General features: G+C 56.5%; 2 protein-coding genes across 3 annotated transcripts; one reads left to right on the top strand and one right to left on the bottom strand.

The window, feature by feature from the left end:
- Positions 1-1540: 1540 nt before the first annotated feature.
- RPL28 (ribosomal protein L28) lies at positions 1541-3979 on the bottom strand. Its single transcript, XM_061550301.1, has 3 exons — positions 3889-3979; positions 2161-2253; positions 1541-1735 (listed from the first exon to the last, which is right to left on the bottom strand). The coding sequence occupies exons 2-3, from the start codon at positions 2239-2241 to the stop codon at positions 1556-1558; spliced, it is 261 nt and encodes an 86-aa protein (XP_061406285.1). The 5' UTR covers positions 2242-2253; positions 3889-3979; the 3' UTR covers positions 1541-1555.
- On the top strand, positions 2382-17066 carry LOC133341690 (surfeit locus protein 4-like). Of its 2 annotated transcripts, none has more exons than XM_061550299.1 (7): positions 2382-2451; positions 5933-6144; positions 12410-12596; positions 13299-13375; positions 13666-13709; positions 14044-14230; positions 14655-17066. In XM_061550299.1, the coding sequence occupies exons 1-7, from the start codon at positions 2397-2399 to the stop codon at positions 14916-14918; spliced, it is 1026 nt and encodes a 341-aa protein (XP_061406283.1). In that variant the 5' UTR covers positions 2382-2396; the 3' UTR covers positions 14919-17066. The 2 variants fall into 2 exon arrangements, with proteins under 2 accessions (XP_061406283.1, XP_061406284.1); XM_061550300.1 differs by lacking the exon at positions 2382-2451 and adding an exon at positions 4644-5566.
- The last annotated feature ends 665 nt before the right edge of the window (positions 17067-17731 follow it).

Raw genomic sequence — 17731 nt, 5'->3', positions numbered from 1 at the left:
GTGACCACCATGATTCACCGATTTTTAGGCGAGGCCACGTGATGATCCGACACGGTCATACAAATCAAGATACCACCTGCACCAACGTTTAACGCATCAATTGTTGTTTTAGCTCCCCGGTAAGTTGAACAATCTTCACATTCAAAATATCAATTAGATATGCGACGTTCCATGAGGACAAGAGTCAGCAAGTGAGAAAGTGTTATTCTGCCTGCTGCATAGATCCAGGCGTCAAGGGAACCAGCACTGCAGGTCACCACCTCGCTCCTCTCTCGGCTTCTTCCCTCGCAATGGTCCACTCTGGAATTTCCTCCTTCCATCATCATCTCATTCCCCAAGCTTTATCAATCATAACCTTGCTCAATTAAATGTGATAATTTTCCTTTTGCAATTTTGACGGTCCCGTTGGTTGACAGTGCTGTTTGTTGCTGGCTGCATGGTGTTTTGCGCCTGCGCTCAGCAACTCTGCAAGTGTCTAACAGCGGATTCTGGACGAGCGCACCAAATGAGTGTCCCCACGCTCGCACGGCTAGACACGTCCATATCTATCCCGGCAGGATCCGGCTCGTATTTTAAACAATCTACAGATGCACGCCACGTTCTTCACATCGCTACAAATCATGACTCTTTGCCGTAGCCCAATACAGCGCTCTCCGTACAACTCACGACGCTTTCAAATTTAAAACAAGACTCGAAGAACATCGGCCAATCAATCCAAATCAAAACAAATACCGTGTCACGTTTGGTAAAACAGATTTGGTCGTTGGGCATTTGGTTGCGGAAGGAATTGGGAACGGCGGTGGCGAGCGATTGCCCGCGATGCTCCCGCTAACGCGGTAGGGGCGCCGGGCGCCATTGTCGCGTCTCCAGGATTAGGTCGCGGCTGAAGGTTCGGGGCCTCCAGCGGTGTCCTCTACGCCCGCTGTGCGCCGCTGCCATATCGCCCGTCAAGGTTGCCGCGGGCTAAGCCCGGCACGCTAAGACCACGGAGCTGCGTTTTAAGAGGCTTTGAGGATTTATTCTTCTCCAGAAGCTCTGCGTAAAAGTCACGCTCGCGAGCATCCGCATGAGCCTGGCTTTTCTTTTGATTTTCAAGCAAACCCAGGGCGATTATTTCAAATTTCGCTGCGGTTGTTTACAGCCACCAGAAATAGCGGGCCCCATGTCTCTCTTAATTAAATCTGACGTGGTAGCCCTCGCACAAGACCGACCACCGGTAAATGTGTTATTGAGACACCCACCACTCAGATAGGGTAGTCAATGCTAGGCATGTAACCAGGCCTTAATTTCTCAATGAATAGTTTCCGGTTCATTGTTGATGGACTGGAGTAGGTGATACGTGCCTAGCAGGCAAGACGAGGTATACTGGATGCGGTTTGAGTGGCGTGCAAATAATGGGCAGACCCGGCTGAAATTAAGCCCTATGCGTAGCCATTTAGTCCTCACAATTGCGCGTCACAACGCTCATAAATAATTAATATTGCGCTCACTGTGCCATCGCACCAAGACTGTCCTGATCAATCCAACCATTAATCTAACATTTTTTGGCACAAATCTAAAATCCGACAGCACCTCTTAACCAATCGCACGCCCGCCCCTCCCCCCACGTACTCGTGCGCCTCTTGGTGACGAGCACGACGCCCTTGCCGCTGGGGTTCGCCTCCACCCCCACCGTCTTCTTGTGGATGAGTCCATTGTAGCGGAACGAGTTGCGAGCCTTCAGGTTGTTGGGCTCCTGGGTACAAAAGCCGTGGTGGAGATGCAAGATGTATAAGGTTTAACGACGCAACACGGGAAAACAGCGCTCAACACAAAGGTACACACGGACTAAATTGCCTACACCACGCTGATCGTAGGTGTGCTAAATGTATCACGTGCACTACCTATTGACCGGTCTGAGACCATCAACTTAATATGCATTTGACAACTTGGGAGTTCAATCCACTGGCGGTGCTATCACCTCTGACGTACCCGGCAGCAAAATGATTGAGAAGCGTTCGCTGCTTCTGCGTACAAATCGGCGAGTTTCTGCACACGCAGTTTCATCTGCAGTCAAATCCCCCAACCAAGGGGAGGCTGCTCCCTTAACGGCCTGGCTCGCCAGCGGTATCCTTGGGGTTTGTGACAGTGCTGGAGGAGAGGTGTGGAGGTGCCACTCACGGTGCTAAAGGTCTGCTTGTTGCGCTTGATGAGGAAGCTCGAGTTGTTGCGGATGATCATCCACTGCAGGTGTGCAGACATGGTGGCGCCGATCTGCACACGACCACGCGCAGGGCCGTGAGCACGCGCAGGCGACTCGCCGGCACCGCAGCCGAGCCGCACAGAACGAGGCGTCCCCCCCCACCCCTAGCCCACGAGCGAGTCTTCCTCAACGCGTCAGACCTCGGAAGCTCAGCATGCTCGAGCCTGGCTCGTGCCTTGATGGAGGACTACCTGGGAATGCCACGCGTTGTAAGCTTCGGCTGCAAGTTGGCCAGTGACACTAGGCACACAATTTCGCTTTTGTATCTTACTGCCCAGATAATATCAACGTGTTCTATTCGCCATATTTAATTATAAACGGTCCGAATCTAAAATTGTACATTAAAATTGTTTATTAAACTTAAAGGGTGAATTAAAATCATAACGATTTGTCAGAGAATAAATTCACATCTTGTCCAACTGCCTCAATTAAATATTCAATCAACGTGGCCTAAATGTTACATATCTTGTTTTGGATGATTTCGTTTTGATCCTGTCACGATTGTGATTCGTCTCCCTTAAGAAAAGTGCTCCCACGTGTTTTTTTTGTAAACCAAGGGTGCCTGTCCGTATGAATAGACGAGCACACCGACTGGGGCATGGACACTGGCACACACCACGGCTCCACGGTACAGGCCGGCAACACGTGTCCCCACACAGCAGCAAACTACAGCAACAAAGGCGCACACACACGCGTACACACACACCAGCTCCTCTACACTGGCCCCGACAACACACCAACGGGAACTCATTGCCGCAACACAAACGATTCACGACACACTGCTGTACAGTGGACACTGATATGTCTCTACACGTTCTAATCACTCACAGAAACACAAACGCAAGCCAACATTAGGGAAGTAAACTCATAAATGCCCTCACAAAGACCCCGTTTTATATATAAATCCTTTATGAATGCCGCCAAGACGATAATGCTCACACCAACGCTCCCTAAACACACTCAACGCCCTCCTCCAATTCCCACTTCAAACTGCCCCCTCCATATACAATCACCAATGCTCCATGTTCCCTATACATTCTGCCCACATTACTAACGCAACCCAATGTCCACAGTAATGCCCCCTAGACACCAATGCCCCCCCATACACTTACCGATGACCCCCCCCCCCCCAACAAAACAAATACAATTGTATTTTCTACCTACGTGACTTCACCGAAATAACCAAAGAGTAAGGATTCATGCAGTCACGAAACGCACAACACACCACATCACTGCACTCAGTGCCCCCCACACGCACAGCACGGAAACAGCAAGGCCTCCAAACCCCCCATACACAAACTCATGCCCCTCCCGCCCCCTACACACCACAATACCCCCTACACACCGCAATGCCCCCCACATCATGCCCATGCCCCCTACATCATGCCCAAGCCCCCGCAACGCCCCCACACTCTCGCGAATTCCCCATCCACCGCCACCGCCACGAGGTGCCGCCATCTCGGCCCGGGGCCTGCAGGCCTCGGGCCGCGCTGCCGCACCGCGAGCTCCCCCATCGCCAGGGACTGCCGAGGGGACCGCCACACAACCAAGGGGGGCCAAGGGGGACCAGGCGTAGCAGGGGTACAGCGGAGCGAGGGGGTTCAGGGGATAAATTTCGGGGTCCCGGGAACAGCCGCGACACGAACCTCACACCGCCTCGTCCTGGAGAGAGAAAGAAGCGCCGCGGAGGGATGCGCCTTAGCACCCGGGCAGGGATGCCAGCAGATACCGGATAACCGGGGAAAAGAGTGGTAAAGAGGTGAAAAGAGACGAGGAGAAGCGAAGGGAGGATACCTTGTGATCGTTTGAGATGCCTAGGAGAATGATTTGGTGGAAATGAAGGAGAACTATTTTATATCGGAAAGATACGTGGATGTGGAGGAGGGGAGATGATTGCGCGTGACGTCATCAGCGCGCGCCGGCACGTGGGTGGGGACGGGGATAAATGTTTAATGTGGGCTCGTGGTGGGGGTAGAGAGAGAGGGGATAGATAGGGAGAGGGGATAGAGGGGATAGGGAGAGAGGGGATAGAGAGAGAGAGAGAGGGGATAGAGAGAGAGAGGGGATAGGGAGAGAGTTGGGGGTAGGGAGAGAGGGGATAGAGGGGAGAGGGAGAGAGGGGATAGAGAGAGAGAGAGAGGGGATAGAGAGAGAGAGGGGATAGGGAGAGAGTTGGGGGTAGGGAGAGAGGGGATAGAGGGGAGAGGGAGAGAGGGGATAGAGGTAGATGGGGAGAGAGTTGGGGGATAGGGAGAGAGGGGATAGAGGGGATAGGGAGAGGGGATAGAGGTAGATAGGGAGAGAGTTGGGGGATAGGGAGAGAGGGGATAGAGGGGATGGGGAGAGGGGATAGGGAGAGAGTTGGGGGATAGGGAGAGAGGGGATAGAGGATAGAGGGGATGGGGAGAGGGGATAGAGAGAGAGAGTTGGGGGGATGGGGATAGAGGGGACAGGAAGAGAGTTAGGGGCTCGAGGGGATAGGGAGAGAGTTAGGGGATAGGGAGAGAGTTAGGAATAGAGGGGATCGGGAGAGCGGATATGGGAAGAGTTATGGGAAAAGGGTAGAGTGATGGGATAGGGGAAGAGCTTAGTGCAACGATTAGGGTTACAATTAGGGCTACATTCGAGGTAGGATTATAGGCCAAGGTTAGTTCCGGAGATGTTGGTGCAACCGTGGATCCAGGGACAGCAGCACTGCTCGCCCATCGATGCACAGTTGAAGATTTAAACGGCCGTTACTGGCCGTGTAGGGGGCTCGTGCCCCCCACAAATGGGCGGCATTGATCTAAGTTGTCATGGACGTTTTGATTTCCTTCTGTCTTTCACGCCAACTCCCACCAACCCCCAGTCAACCACCAAACATAAACATCCCTCTCGAACGATCACGAATATGCATTACCCCGCCTGTCCACCCAGGAAAGCCTGAGTCTCAAGACTTGATCAGGATGTCCCTGCCAAATGTTCCCATTCTGGAGCTATGCCGCGTCAGTGTTATTTCATTTGAGTTGTATGGAGATATTCTTCCAGCAAAGGGATGATTGACCAACACGAGTTACATTGTGGAGTTTAGTTATGGGAGGAAACCGGAGAATCCGGAGGAAACCTCTGCCGAACAAGGAGAGGACATTCAAACTCCACGTGGAGTTACGCCCCCGTCGAGAATCTAACACAAGAGTTCCTTGCTGTGTTACCACTGTGACCCGCATGGCGTTCATACGACAGGAGCCAGCTTCATATCGACACAATCACTGTCCACATTTACAGCAGAGCAATGTTATTGTGCTCATTGCAAGAGCTGGTCCATGGACCAGAGCAGCTATGAGGGTGCGTCTTTTAATCCGTTCGCTGCGTGTGACTTGATTTGTGTAACTTTGTGGTGGTGATGGTGGTGATGGTCGTGGTGATGGTGGTGATGGTGACCGGTGGTAGTGACCTCCCACCCCCTCGTGTGCCGTGGAGGTCTCCATCGGGTGCTCGCTAACAGCACTTGCCCCAACAGTTTAAGGCTACACGGGGTGTCGTTGTCTTGGCGATGTTTAGAATGTTTGGCATCTGCCAATTCGTCTTTGTTCTGGACACTTGCTACAATCAACACTGGACGCCGTTACCAAACGAGATGTTCCGTCTCAAGGGACTGTTTATGGGGGTGAAATTATTCAACAAAATAGACACATCATTTCCCTCCCCCAGACAATTCTGGGCCACAGCGCCGCCTGGCGGCAGCGAGGGGCTACGGCCGGGACCCCGTGCGACGTGGCAGGCCGAGAGGGGAGGAGAGGGAGGCGGGCAGCAGCAGCAGCAGCACCCCGGGGTCTCTGGTCGGTCCGCTTCTCTCGGACCCAGCTGAGTCTGCCATGGCCCACGAGGGCGCGGTCCGGGTGGCCGAGGACGCGGCAGACCAGGTGAGGGACCCCTGCGGGAGACGCCGGGGCACGGTGCGGGGCACGGGCCGAGCGAGACTTGTGGGGTTGGTGGGGGGAGGTGGGCCGGGATGGTGCCTGGCTGTGTCTCCTCTTGGATAACTCTCTCTCTCTCTCTCCCGGTGTCTCCATGTGTCTCGCTGTGTCTCACTGTCTCCTCTTGGCTAACTCTCTCTCTCTCGCTGTATCTCTCTGTGTCTCCCTGTCTCTCCCTGTGTCTCCCTGTCTCCCTGTTTCTCCCTGTTTCTCCCTGTCTCCATGTGTCTCACTGTGTCTCTGTCTGTCTCCCTGTGTCTCTGTCTGTCTCCCTGTGTCTCCCTGTGTCTCTGTCTGTCTCCCAGTGTCTCCCTGTCTCCCTGTGTCTCCCTGTGTCACCCTGTGTCTCTGTGTCTCCCTGTATCCCTGTATCTCACTGTCTCCCTGTGTCACTCTGTGTCTCCCTGTCTCACTGTGTCTCACTGTGTCTCACTGTCTCCCTGTGTCTCCCTGTGTCACCCTGTGTCTCTCTGTGTCTCCCTGTGTCTCCCTGTGTCTCCCTGTGCCTCACTGTCTCCCTGTGTCTCCCAGTGTCTATGTGTCTCCCTGTCTCCCTGCGTTTCCCTGTGTCTCTCAGTGTCTCTCTGTGTCCCCCTGTGTTTCCCTGTGTCTCTCTGTCTCTCCCAATGTCTCCCTGTATCTCCCTGTCTCTCTGTGTTTTCCTGTGTCTCCCTGTCTCTCTGTGTGTCCCTGTGTCTCCCTGTGTCTCACTGTCTCCCTGTGTCTCCCTGTGTCTCCCAGTGTCTCCCAGTGTCTCCCTGTGTCTCTGTGTCTCCCAGTGTCTTCCTGTGTGTCTCTGTGTCTCCCTGTCTCTCCCAGTGTCTCCCCGTCTCCCCCTGTCTCTCTGTGTTTCCCTGTGTCTCACTGTGTCTCACTGTCTCCCTGTGTCTCCCAGTGTCTCCCTGTGTCTCTGTGTCTCCCAGTGTCTCCCAGTGTCTCCCTGTGTGTCTCTGTGTCTCCCTGTCTCTCCCAGTGTCTCCCTGTCTCCCTCTGTCTCTCTGTGTTTCCCTGTGTCTCACTGTCTCCCTGTGTCTCCCAGTGTCTCCCTGTGTCTCTGTGTCTCCCAGTGTCTCCCTGTGTCTCCCAGTGTCTTCCTGTGTCTCTCTGTGTTTCCCTGTGTCTCCCTGTCTCTATGTGTTTCCCTGTGTCTCTCTCTGTCTCACTGTCTCCCAGTGTCTCCCAATGTCTCCCAGTGTCTCCCTGTGTCTCTGTGTCTCCCAGTGTCTCCCTGTGTGTCTCTGTGTCTCCCTGTCTCTCCCAGTGTCTCCCTGTGTCTCCCTGTCTCCCCCTGTCTCTCTGTGTTTCCCTGTGTCTCCCTGTGTCTCCCTGTGTCTCACTGTCTCCCTGTGTCTCCCAGTGTCTCCCTGTATCTCTGTGTCTCCCAGTGTCTCCCTGTGTCTCCCAGTGTCTTTCTGTGTGTCTCTGTGTCTCCCTGTGTCTCCCTGTCTCTCCCAGTGTCTCCCTGTGTCTCCCTGTCACCCCCTGTCTCTCTGTGTTTCCCTGTGTCTCCATGTGTGTCCCTGTCTCCCTGTCTCTCTGCGTGTCTCCTGTCCCACTGTACCGTGTCCTCTCAGCCGCTGTCCCCGCTGTACCCCGCCTGCATCTCCCTCGGCCCCTGCTCGGAGACCTTTTAGGGGGGTTGCGGTAAAACGGCGAGGGGATATCCGGACCCCCGTTGCCGTGACCCCCGTTGCTCTGACCCCCTCGTCAGGTCATCTGGTCTACACGTGCATGTCCAGCCCTGTTAATCCACTGCTGGATGAGGGGCGTGCAAGGGAGTTATTTCTCTATCCATGCTGAACGCTGCGTGTGGGAGCTCGGTGTAGGGTGTATGTAAGTTGAACTTCTTTCGCACCGTACGTAGCCAAGCGTACCCATCGGTGGTGTGGTGCATCGACTCGCAGTAAAACGACGCGTCTCGTCACATTGCCCTCTGCCCACCCGCCAGTCGTGGCCAGCCTCAACGCCTGCTTGGCTTCTGAGACCGGCGCGTCCCGGGTCACGGGCCGTGAGCGAACCCAGCAGACCCCCCCCCCGCCCCCATTTAGGGGGTTCGGTCCTGCGGGGTGGTCATTGACCTCCCCTGTGGGGTGCCCTGGTGAATGGCTCCCATCGGGGTCACGGCGGGGGGGGGGGGGGACACTTGTGGGATGCGAGTTTGTGATCATAGGACCCGAGGAACCAGACGATATTACCAAAGATGATGCTGGGATGATGATCGTGATGATCGTGATGATCGTGATGCTACTACGAATGATAATAATGTAGATGGTCATATTCGTGATGCTAGGATGATAATGATGATGATGCTTGGGTAATAATGATGATACTGATGATAATGACGATGATGCTGCTGATGATAATGATGAAATGTGGTCATGATGGTTATCATGTTGATGATTATGCTCATATAATTTATGATAATGATGAGGATAATTACGATATTGATTATTATGATGTTGAGATGATTATGATGATAATTATGCCGATTATGATGATGCTGATAATTATGATGATACTGGCACGATGAATGCAATGATAATAATGGTGACCATGAATAGATTGTAAACATCGTGGTGATCACGTTGGAATGATGAGGGTAATGATGGTGGTGGTGAGAATGTTGCGATGACCATGATAGTGGTGATGATGACCGTTCATGTCCGAGGTCCCTGCCACTAATGGGCTCGTGCACAGGGGGGTGTCGTGGTGCCTCTGGCTGGCGAGAAATCGGCGCCATCAGCAGCAGCCGGCGTCTAGCGCCGCTGGGGCGATTCATGAGGTCACCGAGGACGCCGAGAGCGACTTTGTAGAGCAGCGTTTCAGTGGTTGCAACTCGTCGATAATCCATTCACTTATACAACACCCCTTGCGTCTCTTAACACACCTGTGTCTGTAGAACATCTATGTCTCTCTAACTCATCTGTGTGTCTCTAACTCATCTGTGTCTCTCTGCAACACACGTGTATCGGTCTCTAAAACATCTCTCTGTCTCTAACTCAGCAATTCGTCTTCACGTCTCTCTGTAAGACATCTCCTGTGTCTCTAACTCATCTCTGCGCCTCTGTGTCTCTCTCTGCAACACATGCGTATCTCTGTCTCTCTATAACACATACGTCTATCTCTGTATCTCTCTCATTGTCGTTCAATTGGCTGAAATCGTGGTTGATTGCTGGAGACATCATGGATTGTGAACTAATGAGACGTAACAACCACGCATGCTCCGAACCGAACGGGGCGTCACTCGGGTTGCTCAGAGGCCATCCTCCTCGACGCGACAACTGTTTGCGTGCTCGCGACGATTGTCGCGATGACAACGTCACGTGACCTCGCCATTGGGAAGGCAGCAAAGCGAAAACGCGGACTCGGCCTGTTCCCTCTGTACGGGATGGAGCGTTCACCCCCCCCCCCCCCCCAGCACGCGCGGGGTTGGCCGATAACACCGTCTTATATAGAGGATCGCAGAGCTTGGATAATTGTTGGCACCGGCTCCTCACCGCCTGGGCTGCCTTCCCGCTCGTGCTGTGGTGGCTCCTCCTGGCGTCTCCGAGTCGTTCTCTCACCACAGCCCAGCCACGGTGGCGTCACCACTGCCTCAATCACCCTGGCAAGAGTTTGGCTAAGCGCCCATTTAACGGTTAATAGCGGATGAGTTACAAATTCTCTTTGTGATTTTGTGAAATAGATAAATATATTTACATCCTTTTTTGGGGAGGGGTGGAAACCCCCGCACTTCCTCCACACGTGCGTGCGGTCTACGGGGGGGGGGGGGGGGGGGTGACGTCATCACGCACGAGCCCGGTCCGGCGTGGTGGCGTGCGGGTGACGTCACAGTAGTGCCGAGTCCCCGTCACGGCGAGGGTGAATGCACGAGTGGAGTTTCAGGGCAACCGCGACCACGGTGGCAGGCGATAGAAGAGCGGCATGGGGGCGACTCTAGTGTCTGTGTGTGTGTGGTGGTCGGGGCTCTGTGTCGTTCGGGGCAGGTTTACGGGAATCGCGTGATGTTGTGTGAGGAGGCACGGCACAGCGTTAAACACGACAATCGGCGTCGGTGTGGACAATATAAATAACTAAATAGACTCGACTTCCCTGATCTGTCACTCCACATTCAGTACAAACGACTAGTACAGTATACTTTTTACCGCACGGCCTTCTGGGAGTGCCCAATTTCAGCAGTTAAATACAAGCAACCTCTGGACCGGTTTCGACACTCAAGTGTCTCATCAGCAGGTTTCCCGCAACCAATGCTGCAGTTGAACTGCCGGATGTGTAATGGCAGGGGCCCTGTCTCTGTTAGGCTTGGGTCCTGGTCGCCTCCTATTCCACAGACCTAAACCCGGACATCTTTCTCAGCCTGCAACCTTTGATACGGATCCTAGTCCGAGGTGGACATCAATCTCGAATCAACTTTGGGCCAACGTTGGCGTGTGGTTGGAACCATCGGGCCAGCATCCTCCAGCCCTCGCCCAATGCACGGGGCTGTCGAGTTCTGTTCGGATCAATGTTCTGTCCGGATCAATATTCTGTTCGGATCAATGTTCTGTTCGGATCAATCTTCCCTTCCGATTGCTCCGATCCGATCCGACCAATCGGCGTCTGCGGCTGAGCACGCGGAGCCGGCTGCGACCGGAGCACGTGGCTGGGCAGGGCGGCCGGGCCACGTCCACACGTGGACGTCGTCACGGCTCAAACCAACTGGGCCCGAGTGGGCGGGGGGGTTTCACAGACGTGCGGAATCCCAGGGAGTTCTAAACTTACAATAGCACGTGGAGGCCCAGTGTGAGAGGCGCGTCTGTGTACGTGTTTGTGCGAGTGGCAGTGTAGACCTCCTGTCAGCGAGCCTTCGACATTTCACGTGGCCTCAAAGTGCACCTGGCCTGGCACGGGCGCCGTGGTGACGTCACCCTCACTTAGTGGCGAATGGCGCGGGTATTGGTAGACAAAGGTAGGTCGACTCAGCCTCAAATGAGTACCTGGTGCGTTGTATAAACATCGGAACTGGGGAGAAAAAGGTGGTCAGGCGTGGTGTTACCCACCCACCCCGTCGTGTGCCGTATCGGCCTTCATAGGTGCGGGATAGCAGCACTTGCCCTGTTGGTGTGTGCGGGCTACACAGGGGATCTTTGTCCTTGACGTGTGCGAGTGGCAGGCATAGCGCTTGAGAGTGTTTACTTTGGAGGCAGATGGCTGGGAGTTCACATCCTGCCACGTGTTCTCCCACAGAGCCAGACTGTCAAAGCCTTGCACCTCGGAGAAGGGTCCATCTCCTCTCTCAGAGGGGACCTGTGCTTCTCCCAGCCGGGTTCTGCCTTTGCGGTGGGCGTGCAGGGCGGCTGCCCACAGCGGGAACGGTGCAAAATAATTAATGAAGAATGAGACGCAGAGAAACAGAGACACAGAGACTGATTCAGTGAGAAACGAATTCCACCACAACGAGGTTCCTTCTTGAGTAGACACCTTGGCCAGGCACCCTTGCTGCTGTCAACGCCATCGATTATTCACGAGGCGGCGCGGGCGGGGAGTCATGGCGATGATTGTCTTGCGTTGGCGGTGATCAATCCACTTCGGGATTCAGGCCTCCTCGAGCAATGTTCATCCCTCGCGATGCTGCTACGTAACAATCCACCTTGCCCCGCGCTGCAGCTGATCACGACCGCGGTGGGGTCCTCAGTTTACGGTGGTGGAACCCCCACGAGGGGCCTCGGCGGGAGGGGAAGCGGTTCACCTTTGGAAGGTCGCGAGTTCTAACTCCCGGTTGGCCTTTTGACTCGGCCTATCATCCCTCTATCCACGGTCGATAAAATTCAAATAAGTACTGCTTTGTGTGGAAGTCAACAGCGGTTGATGCGTTGACTCGCCCCCCCCCCCCTCCTGCCATGGGAACGTTGAATTTCTACCAATGGCTCAGTCGGAGCTGTAAACGGGAAATGAGCATCGCCATGACAGTGATTTGAGCTGAAAATCACCCTGCCCCCCCGCAAAACATGGAACATTGGGCCAAGCTTACGCACCTCTGATTAGCTACATACGGTGTGAAAGAAGTTCAACGTACATACAACCTCGGGCCAACGTCGACACAACGGCTGAACGTTGGGCCAACGTCGAGCAAACGTCGGGCCACCATCGGCCCAAAGGTTCCAACCACGACGGCAACGTTACCACGTTCACGGGAACCCGCACGTCGTCTCCCCCCCCCCGCCCCCCGTAGTTCCTGCGCGTGACCAAGCACTACCTGCCGCACGCGGCGCGCCTCTGCCTGGTGAGCACCTTCCTGGAGGACGGCGTGCGCATGTGGTTCCAGTGGTCGGAGCAGCGCGACTACATCGAGGGCAGCTGGGGCGGCGGCGCCGCGCTCGCCACAATCTTCGTGCTTGTCAACCTGCTCGGCCAGATTGGTACGGCCCCCCCCCCCACGTCCGGCATGCCCCCCCCCCCAACTGAGGTTTCACCGGGAGGCTGGGGTGTAGATAGAGGGGCTCAGGTTGCCCGGTGCTTGTCGGACGGCAATGGGCGCCGTTCAGGATGACAACCGGGTGAGGGCTGTCAAACGGTCAACCGGTCAACACAATTGGTTACCGGTTCTGAGAGTCAGGAACCGGAAGCCGGTTCAAGTGGGGTGTGAGTAGCGGACGCGGCGATTGGTACGCGCGGACGTACAAACCGCACGGTGCAGGCCTAAGTCACGGTGTGGTTCACGTGCCCCCCGTTCTCAGTTGGCAGGTGAAGGTGCCACTTGCTGAGGGATGGGCCTCCACTTGGTGCAGCTCCAGAGGGTATTTGGCCTCCTCTTCCACCATTTACCCTGCTGGGTGTGCAGAGGCAGTGGTGGGTGGGGGGAGGTGGCAGCTCTGTGTTTTTCTCGATCACTTGGATAATCGGAGATCCCAGCTCTAGTCTGGGTCGTTGCTATGGTTATGGCTCTTATGTGGATCGTTGCTATGGTTATGGCTCTCGTGCGGAGCGTTGCTATGGTTAGGCTGAGGGTTGATGTTGGCGTCACTTTTAGAGGTCGGCTTAAGGGCTAGCGTTTAGGGATTAGGGGTGAGGGGTGAGGGGTTTGTCTCCGGCCTCACCTTGTCCCTGCCGTGTCTCTGCAGGTGGCTGCCTCCTCATCCTGTGCCGCAAGTTTGTTCCCCACGCCTGCTGCGGCCTCTTCGTCATCATCGCTCTGCAGGTGAGCTCACCATCGTCGCCATCGTTGCTTTCATCGCCATCGTCGCCATCGTCGTCATCGCCGTCATCGTCATCGTCACCAGAGCTTATTCTGTCCGTGATCAGCGCGGCGCATCAGCGGTGGACTGGACTCGTCGCAGGAGGGCACAATAACAAACGTTTGGACGTACTCTCGAATGCCATGTGGAACAGAGGGAGGGAGAGTGCCGCTCTCTGCCAGCCGCTTCCTCATGGTCCACGTGTGTGCCCCCTCCCCCTCCCCCCCCCTCCATCACCTCCATCTCCTCGCAGACCGTGGCCTACAGCATCCTGTGGGACATCAAGTTCCTCATGAGGTGAGGGCGTTTGTGGGGGGCACGCGAACACCTGGGGGCCAGGAAACACGCCGGCCAGCGTCGTCGTCGCCAGCCACGTTCGGTCCACTGCTGGATGAAGGCCTGCTCCCCGGCACCGCGCGTCTCGCACGATGCTGAGAAGCGGCGGTCCAGGCGACGCCGACTCGGCCCTGAGCTGATGTCAACCGCTCCGTCTCCGCGAGGGCCATGCCCCAGGGGGGCGCATTCCGATTTTTCAATCGGCGGATCGACGCATCGTCGCTCGCCGAGATACCAGAAGCGCCCCCTCACACCGCCCCCCCCTCTTCCGCCGCCCCCCCCCCCCCCCCCACAGGAACCTGGCTCTGGGCGGGGGGCTGCTGCTACTGCTGGCCGAGTCGCGCTCCGAGGGGCGGTCGATGTTTGCGGGGGTCCCCAGCGCCGGGGGGACGTCCCCCCGCCACCTCCTGCAGCTGGGCGGGAGGCTGCTGCTGGTGCTCATGTTCATGACGCTGCTGCACCTGGAGGCCAGCGCGTTCTCCGTGAGTAGGGGCCGGGGGTGGGGACTCGCGGGATGCAGGGGGACTCTAGCGGAGGTGGGGTTACGGAGGGATGGATCTATTACATTAAACTATTTTTATTTTCCAGCTAAGGCTCACCGAGCTATATAGCGCTTTTTCATTTGGAAATGTATACCAGCCAAATACTATGGGAGGCTTATGGAGAGAGGGGACTTTGGGGGGCTGATAGAGAGAGGGGATGATATGGGTGGGGTGGGGCCCTGGGGGGTGGGGCCCTAATGAAGTCACAGGGGGCTGGTGGGGGGGGCTCAAGGGCTGAGGGGATCCCTAAGGTGGAGGTGGGGGTGACGGGGGCTTAATAGGTGTTCCTCGCTAACAGCACTTGCCCCGACCGTCCGAGGCTACACGGGGGATCTTTGCCTGCCGCCGTGCGTGTGGCCGCCAGGTGGTGCAGGACGTGGTGGGCACGGCCCTCATGTTGCTGGTGGCCGTGGGCTACAAGACGAAGCTGGCGGCGCTCACGCTGGTGCTGTGGCTCTCGGCGCTCAACGTCTACCTGAACGCGTTCTGGGCCGTGGCGGCCCACAAGCCCCTGCACGACTTCCTCAAGTACGACTTCTTCCAGACGCTGTCCGTCACCGGAGGCCTGCTGCTCGTCGTGGCGCTCGGCCCCGGGGGCGTCTCCGTCGACGAGAAGAAGAAGTGGTGACCGCCTCCGCCGTGCTGCACCGCCCGACCCCCGGCACGCCGACCTGCACCGGCCGCACCGACCGCTGCCCCTCCCCACCCCTCCCGACCACCCCCCGTGTGTGTGTCCGTCCGTATGTCCGTGTGTCTGTGTGTCTGTGTGCGTGAGCGTTCATCTCGGGCCACGTGGCGACATGACCGCTCAATTCAACCTTGCGTGCAAAAATCAATCAATCAATCAATCGTTAGCCACGTGAATCGCACGCGGGTCGACCGCCTATGTTACGTTTCTGGTAATGGGGAGGGGGGTGGGACGGATAAAACCGAATGAGCAAAACCCCCAAAAGAGAGACACAATACAAAGGGGATATCAAAACGGGCTGTGTTGTGACGCTTCACCAAATATAATTTCGGGGGGGAGGGGGGGTTTGTAGTGAACCGTGAGAGGCTGAGCAGTTACCAGTCACGTGTCCATGCAGTGCAAAGGGTGATGTGGCCAGTCACTGTCACGGATCGCACGCGGTGAAGGTAGCGCCTTCCCCCACCCTCCCCCCCCCCCCATTTGCGGAGTCTGTACCCCCTGCGGAGTCTGTACCGCCCGTGAAGTGCGTACTCCACGCGCCCCCCACGCGCCCCCCACGCGCCCCCCACGCGCCCCCCACGCGCCCCCCACGGAGTCCGTCATCCGCACGCCGCCACCACCGCTGCTGCTGCTGCCCGGGGATCGTGGCTGGCTGGGGGCGAGGCGGAGGTGGTGAGGGTCAGAGTTCACGGTGCAGTGACCCTGCGGTCCCACGCTCCCCGTCCCGGGCCCCGTCCACCTCCCTCCCCGCGCCTCCTGCCGCTCCTCTCGTGGGCACTTCGCTCTGAGCCCCCCACTCCGTCTAGGTCCCCCCCCCCCCACGCTCTGAGAGCGACGGTTCCGTGCGATCCACCCTCAAGGGCAGACGGCCTCCCAGCAACCAAAACGGTGCCCTACTTGGGCCCCCGGGGTGCCCAGTCCGTCCGTTTGTGGCCTCGGCATTCACGATTTGGTGCGCGGGTGGGGGCCCTGGACCCCTGGTCTTCTCGGGGGGCAAGGTTGAGGACGTGCACCGGGATGGGACGGCAGGAGGAGGGAGAGAGACGACGTCAGGCGGTGGTGAACGCTGCTTGCTCGGTGTGTGGTGTGGTGGGTTACAGTGTGGGTAGAGAGTGATGTGTGTGTTTGTGTCTGGTCCTGCGGGATGTGTACTGTCGAGTGTAGTATGTACATCGTATTGTTGTGTGTGTGGTGTGTATCTGTGTGTGTGTGTGGTGTGTGATGTGTATCTGTGGGTGTGTGTGGTGTGTGATGTGTATCTGTGGGTGTGTGTGGTGTGTGATGTGTATCTGTGTGTGTTGTGTGGTGTGTGATGTGTATCTGTGGGTGTGTGTGGTGTGTGATGTGTATCTGTGTGTATTCGAGTGTGTGTGATGGAGTGTGTGAGTATTTGCACCCGTGTGTGTATGTGTGGTGTGTGTGGTATGAGTCCGGCTTTATTTGTATTTGCGGTATGTGTATAAGAATATGCGGCATGTGTATGTATGAGGGTGCCTGTATGTGTGGTATGTGTGTGGTATGTGTGTAATTGAAAGTGCGTGGTGTGCGTGTGTTAGTGAGTGCTTGCGGCCTGTGTCTGTGTGCGTTACGGGGAGCTGTGGCACAATCGTTCGCGCGCCCGGTGACCCAAGTTTGATTCCCGCTCACGGCCAACACCGGTGACGAATATCTGAACCGGTCCTAGGCACCCCCTAGGTCGACTCAGCCTGAAATGAGTACCTGGTACGGTGTGTAAAATCAGCACTGGGGAGAGAAAGGCGGCCGGGCGTGGTGCTGGCTACACCACCCCCTTTTGTGCCGTGCCGCCCTTAATAGGTGCTCGCTAACATAACTTGCCCTAACAGCCTGTTAAAGGCTACACGGGGGATCTTTGTCTGTTACCACAACCGCTCACCGCCGCACGAGCGAGGGATGGAATCGAGGGATCGGTAAGGGGGAGGGGGGGGTCATCGCAAACATTCCGAGTGGGGTCCGAGGGTTTCTCGCTGGGCGGTTTCATTTTTATCAGCATCATCAGCATCGTTTACGACTGTCGCCGTTGTCGTTTTAAAGTGTATCGGTCAATAAACCCTCACGTTCACATCTCAACTCGGTGCGTGGGTGGATGCGTGAGTGCGTGGGTAAATGTGTGAGTGCATGAGTGGGTGAGTGGGTGATCGGGTGGGTGGGTTAGCGGATGAGTTGGTGAGCGGATGGGTGAGTGCATGAGTGAGTGTGTGAGCAGGTGGGTGAGTGCATGAGTGGGTGAGCGGGTGGGTGAGTGCATGAGTGAGTGAGCGGGTGGGTGAGTGCACGAGTGGATGAGTTGGTGAGCGGGTGGGTGAGTGCATGAGTGAGTGAGTGAGCGGGTGGGTGAGTGGATGAGTGAGTGAGCGGGTGGATGAGTGGATGAGTGCCTGAGCGGGCGGGGTGCTGCTATCTCCGCCACCTGCTGTTTATCCTTTCGCCGCCGTCACCGCTCGTGGCTCCGTGACCGACAGCTGCTGCCGGGCCCGAGACACGCGGAGGGGATTTACTGGGGTCCTGGGCGCGTGCCGGCAGGGACCCCCCTACCCCCTACGGTCCGGGTCCCCAAAACAGCCTTTGAGGAAGTTGAGAATTCTGGCGGTCCAGATGATCTCGTCTCAAGATGAACACGGATCGCAGGGTTCGTAATGATCGTGTCAGATTAATAATGGCTGTGTCGGAGGCATTAAACCAGCGTCGCTGAGATGCTCGGCCCAAGCCCCCGGAGCTGTGTCTCTCTCAGGGGT

Source organism: Lethenteron reissneri, chromosome 12 (genome assembly GCF_015708825.2).
Source record: "Lethenteron reissneri isolate LAM-NWPU_2019-01 chromosome 12, ASM1570882v1, whole genome shotgun sequence".
Lineage (NCBI taxonomy): Eukaryota > Metazoa > Chordata > Hyperoartia > Petromyzontiformes > Petromyzontidae > Lethenteron > Lethenteron reissneri.
Note: the sequence above shows the minus strand (reverse complement) of the source record. Positions and strands in the feature narration are given on the sequence as shown.